Source organism: Octopus bimaculoides, chromosome 2 (assembly GCF_001194135.2).
Source record: "Octopus bimaculoides isolate UCB-OBI-ISO-001 chromosome 2, ASM119413v2, whole genome shotgun sequence".
NCBI lineage: Eukaryota > Metazoa > Mollusca > Cephalopoda > Octopoda > Octopodidae > Octopus > Octopus bimaculoides.
Window position 1 is genome coordinate 105,632,387 of NC_068982.1, and position 5,917 is coordinate 105,638,303.

Sequence of the window (5,917 nt, forward strand, 5' to 3'; positions counted from 1 at the left end):
TTTTTTTTTTTTTTCCCCCGTTTTTAGTTAAAAATTATTTACTGTGAAAATATTTTAGAGAATTTGTAATAGTTTGAGGAGAAACTTAAGTGATTTAATTTTCAGATGTATATGCGTATAAATAAAAGTGATCAGTCTTTAGAAATATCTCATTTAAAGATAAAGGGAATTCATAACTTTATTTTCCTGAGTGTGTATGTATACGTATGCATGTGTGTTTCTGTGTGCATGCAGTTTCTTAAATGTTTCTCAGGGTTTCCTTTTTATTTATTTATTCCATACTAGAGCAACATTCTGCTGTGTTGAAGATGAATTATTACATTTAAGGTTTTATAGTTTTCTTAAGTTCTGTAGCAAGTTTATTCTACCTATGAAACTTTATAAAAAAATTTTGATTTTTAAAAACTTTTGCATTACTTAACTTGATGACTCTTAAATGCATTTATGAAGTTTCAGTACTGTAGATTTCTTCAGTCTTAGAAGAAAAAAAAATCTTTTTCTAACCTTAGACTTTCTTTCCTTACTTTTTACAAAAAACGTTTTTTTTTTTACCCAGTTTTCTTCTCCCAATATCTTTTGTATCTTGGCGGGGGTCACTTCTGATGAGAAAATTCCAATTATTAAGCTCTATTTAGTATGGCTTTGTTTGTTATAAATTTACCTTTAGTTTAGATCTTTGTTTACACTGTCCAGTTGTAACATTTACAATTGCATTTTGTATTGAAGTAGATGAAGCTCCTTTTATTTCTCTGGTCCTTTTAATATCAGGCCGATATATAAACACAGTTGTTGTTTACAAGTGAAATGTATTCTTTATAGTCATTAATGTTTATATAGCAATAATGATCTTATCACTGTACACAATAACAGGGCTGAGTCGTAGGAAAATATCTTAAACTATTCATGAGGTGATAGATAATTATAGGGTATTATTTTGTTTATATCCATTTACATTGAGTTAAAATCCTGTTAATATTGACTTAGCCATTCATCCATGTTTCAGTGTTGTTAAAATACTTGTCTAAAACTGGGATAGATTCAACCAACCACTCTCCATTTCCTGAATTTGTGGCTTTGTGCCAAAGCTATAATCATAAGTTATTTTATAACATTGATAGAATAAACCAAGGTACCATTTTTTTTTTCTTTTTTCTTTTTTTTTAAATCTCTGAGAATTAAAGATTACCAACAAAATATATACTTTAGATTCACATATATAAACATTACAAATGTTTATGAAATGGAGTGATAATATATTTCTACATACAAGATGTGTGTTGAACAAGTCAAATTTTTTTTAATGAAATATTTAAAAAAATATTAAGTTAAAATAAGGTTCAGAAACTGATGAAATTTTTTGTCATTTCTCATGTATTTTCATGAACCTTATTTTCTCAATTTGGTTTAAGCAGACTTTTTTCTTTTTTTTCTTTCAAGAGCTCTTTGCTAATACAATACAAAGAGTAAAAAGATAAATTTTTGTTGAGTGGGTGTATGAAGTGAGACATTTTCAAACTACCAATGACCTGATTTTTCAGTTTTCATTCAGCCTCTCATATTTAATGTCTTTTGGAATCAAAGCTTCAGCTCCCTAATTCCATCCTCTTGTTACATTGTTGAGGCTTTGTGCTTAATTAAAAAAAAAATCTTTATATACAACTTAAGTAACAGCTGATTACATGAAGTTTCAATAAAACTGTTTCAGAAATGGGTTGCTGGTATGACTGCATTTCTATTCCTATTTTGGCTCACTTCTTACAGATTCCCATATATCATTTATTACAATTGTGAAACTTTATGCTTGCTTATGAAATTATTTTTAGGGAGGTGGAGTATGTGCTAAAAAGAAAAAAAAAACCTAGATGATATGATACACATAATTTCATGTGTGACGTTTGAGCCCAACTACTGTTGGTGTTGATTTCACCCTTCATTCTTCAAGAATTGAAAGTACCAAAGTATAATAGGGTTGGATTATTCAATTTTAATCTTACTGATTTACAAAATTATATTTCAAATGCTTTTAGGCATTCAGCTGTTGATTTCAAATGTTATTTCTTTTGTTGAATAGTTTTGTTGGATTAACAAAAGTTCTGAGATATCTCATCAATTAAAGCAAAACAATTATTAATGAGACATGCACCTTAATAAGCATATCTTGCTATTGATCTTAATCAGTTTTTCTAGCATCAATAATTAATGTTGGGAGTTGAAACCCAGCATTTTGTGCGAGTATATATTTGCTCACAAAATAGTTTGTGTGAGTATGAGAATGTTGAGTTGGTGCAAATGTTTGAGTATTTAATCGAGATACTTTATAACATCGTGTTTAATGCTTCACTGAGCTGTAGTCCAGCTGGGAGGTAACTTCATTTTCAATTCTTCTAGCAGTAAATGTTTTGAGGTTTATTTGACCCTGAACCTTTACATTTTATATAAAGGGATTTGTATCTAAACAGGAGATTCTCAGTCTAAATCAATTATGCTTTGCATATGCTCTTGTTAATATCCGTTTTCCTTCCCTTAATCTTGGGTTACATTTTTAAGAATCCAATGTTAATTAGGAATATTGTGAAACTGACCACTTCTACCCAAATGAATGAATATTTGCTAAAAACAGTGACAAATTGCCTTACATAATTATATATTCATTTCATAAAATATCTGGGTTGTGTTAAATTTTGTTTGTTAAAAAGTGAATCTGCTGCATGACAAAAAATTTTTAAATGCAGTTCCATCATTTTACTTCTAAAGTTTTAAAGCAAGCTTCCAAAGTTGTATTAAATATTTCATTAACCACCAATATACATTGCAGGGTAAAGGAAAAAACAACAAGACAAATATGTATATAGAAGATTAAAATGTTGGCCTATATTAAGGTATGAAGACAAAAAGCTTACTGTTAAACAATATTTGAACTATTCTTAAACTGTAGTAAAAGAAATTAGGACTATTTTCATTTGCATTTGATATTTTACATACAATCTTTCAACTGCTTAATCTCAAGTCTTTAACTTGCTTCCGCTAGACTCTAGACCATAGTTTCATGTATCAGTAAAAATTTAGGAATATATAAATTATTCCTCTTTACACTTAACTGGTAAACCATATTGGTCTTTAGCCTAGCAGATTAAGATATTAATGTTCCCCTCCCCAGTTCAATTCTTGGTGATGGCAACACTAGATATATTCTTGAAAAAGAAAAAAAAAAAAGACTAGAGATTGAGGAGTTTGAAAGTCTGTACATATATATATTTAAAAATAAAAATTGAATGCTCAAGTAAATATTCCTCTTATTTTATTAACTTTAAGTGAAAGAAATTAAAACAATTATATTTTTTAAAATGTCATTCAGGCTACAGTGGAGCAGCAAATGTCTCTGACCTTCTCAGGCCTTTGTAGACAGGGAGATAACAATAAGGTTAATATACTGTATGTTCACTGTGCATTCTGACAGATAATTGGACAAGAAAACATGTAGAGGGAATGAGTTCAAGAAAATTGGGCAAAATATTTTATTTGGTGGAAAGAGCAGTGTTAATTCCATTTTTTTTTTAACCATCTAAAACGCCATTTTAATTATACTTATTTATTGATCTACTCATAAAAAAGTATAAAAAATAGTTTATGGCAGATATTTGATTGATGTCAAATTTTTCCTTGAGTTACAAAAAATGAATCAATATCAATTTCTAAACTGATTTATGGGTATGATATCAATTTCTAAACTGAAAGTGTAGAAATTAGTTTTTTCTAATTTTCTAAGAGCTTAAGATTTCTGTCAACATCTTACAGTTTACTTAATATTTCTATAGGGCAAGAAACATTTTATCCTAGACATTGAGGCATACAATCTTACAGCAGAAAATAAAATTTTGAAATGGTTTCTGAATTGTAATAAGCCATCCATTTTTCTCTCTATAAATATTCTTCACCTCCCTATTCCTGCACTCGTATTTAATGTTTGGAGATACTAATAAAAACAATACTCTCAAACAACTTGTATGATGAGGGGCATGAAATTGTGTGTGCATACAATATACATGAATATATGTAAACAAGCCTGTTTAAATGCTAACATTTTTTTTTTTTTTTTTTTTTTTTGCATGATTAAGTTGATGCAGTAAAATGTGTGATCTTGCTTTTTTAGCATATATATAAGATATGCTAAAATACACACTGTAATGTTTACTTAATTTTTCTTTTTGTCTTAAAATATCACTTTACATCCTTGTGGATGTCAACTTCTGATATTCCTATTCTGAACAGTGTTTTTTTTCTCCAGTTACATTTTCTAAAATTCATACTTGTAAATTAAAAATACATATACTTACATATGGTATGGTCCTTTATTGAAAGTACATTATAACTATTCAGCTTAGTGTTTAATTAAGTAATCATCAAACCTAAAACCTTCTGAATTCAACTTTTTATACATGATTTCTGACATTTAAGAAGTCTAAAGGAAAAAAATATATGCTGTTAAAAGTAAAATCCTCTATGAAATAAGAAATAGTACTTTTCATCATCTAAATAATATTAACAATACTATAAGACAACTAGTGTGCATATTTGAATAATATAAACATGATGCAAAAATTACAACTTACTAAGAATTATCTAATTCTATCGATTATCTAATCGATTCCAATGTTTTATTAAATGAGAGTTGTATATCTCATTAAGGACCACAAAGACAATTTTGCTTCTAACCCCAAATATAGTTAACTTCTTTAAATCGGGGAACAAAATCTTAATAGTACTATTAGGAAAGCCGTCAACCTTAAAAATTGGAACAATACCAACTGTTATTAGTTGGTTTAGTATTAGTAAAAATTACTCTAGATTTATCCAATTTGATATTGTTGATTTTTATTCCTTTATATCTAAATCTTTCTCCATCAGATCTGTAGAATTCACTAAGGATATATGGATGATAATGAAATTGTTTGCTGGGAAATATCCACTGTTTAGCAAAGATTCTGTCTGGATTTGAAAAAAATAAGATCTAAAGGTTCTTTCACTGTAAGTATGGGGTCATATGATTGTGCTGAATTGTGTGTTATTGAAGGACTACTAAGTATGAAAATTGTATAAACTTTGGTCTAAAGATGGATTGACTATATGCCAATGGATGGATACTCTTCAGATGTAATAAAACCTCATTAATTCCATCATAAATTTGGCTTGTCAATGGCTATTTAATAGAAATGAAATATTAATTCTTTTAGATGTTACCCTCAGTATGATCTGAAACTTTTATAAAATGTTGTCATTCTGGATAAGTATCTACTGAAAGTCTGGAATTTATTACCACCATGGACTGACTGGCCTTCCATATTCACTCATTCTTCACATCATACCCATAAATGAAGCTGACCTCACTACTTTTATTTTGATATCCTTGAGTACTAGTTAGGTTTAGTTTAACATACACACACATTCATTTATGGTTCTGTGAAACAAGTCATTTAAATGTTGAGTTGTACCTCCTTTTAATATTTGTACTCAGCATGCCCCTGGTGAATCATTATTTACTTCAAATACTTCATTGTTGACCAGTGTAAATTATCTTGATTAATTCCTATGAAACTCAGTTAAAATGGATTTTCTATAAGGGACTGTCCTTTTATTTTACTCACGTATTTTATTTTTGTTTGAGTAATTAATCTTGTATAGTGCTTGTAGCTACTTCTGTACTTCGATTTTATACTACTATCTAGTAATTTTGATGATTTTCATTGGACATTCATAATTATTGAAGCAAAAGCTTTTATTGGTACTAACAAGAAACCATGAAATAGAAATAGCTGTAAGCACTATATAATGCACAGACACTAAACACTTTGTGAGTGCATATTGAGCACTTAACCGCTTTCATGGAAAAACTGTCTCACCATGTGTGTATGTATGTGTA

General features: G+C 28.7%; 1 protein-coding gene across 2 annotated transcripts in view; it reads left to right on the top strand.

The window, feature by feature from the left end:
- Nucleotides 1–5,911, top strand: part of LOC106870388 (protein PAT1 homolog 1) — a 24,862-nt gene extending 18,951 nt beyond the window's left edge. The window contains exons 11-12 of one of the 2 annotated variants that reach the window (XM_052978567.1): nt 2,816–2,879; nt 4,906–5,911. In XM_052978567.1, coding sequence (XP_052834527.1) covers nt 2,816–2,852 — 37 coding nt within the window. In that variant the 3' untranslated portion in view covers nt 2,853–2,879; nt 4,906–5,911. Of the gene's footprint in view, nt 1–2,815; nt 4,861–4,905 lie in introns of those variants that run through there. The other variant, XM_052978566.1, reaches the window with a different exon arrangement.
- The last annotated feature ends 6 nt before the right edge of the window (nt 5,912–5,917 follow it).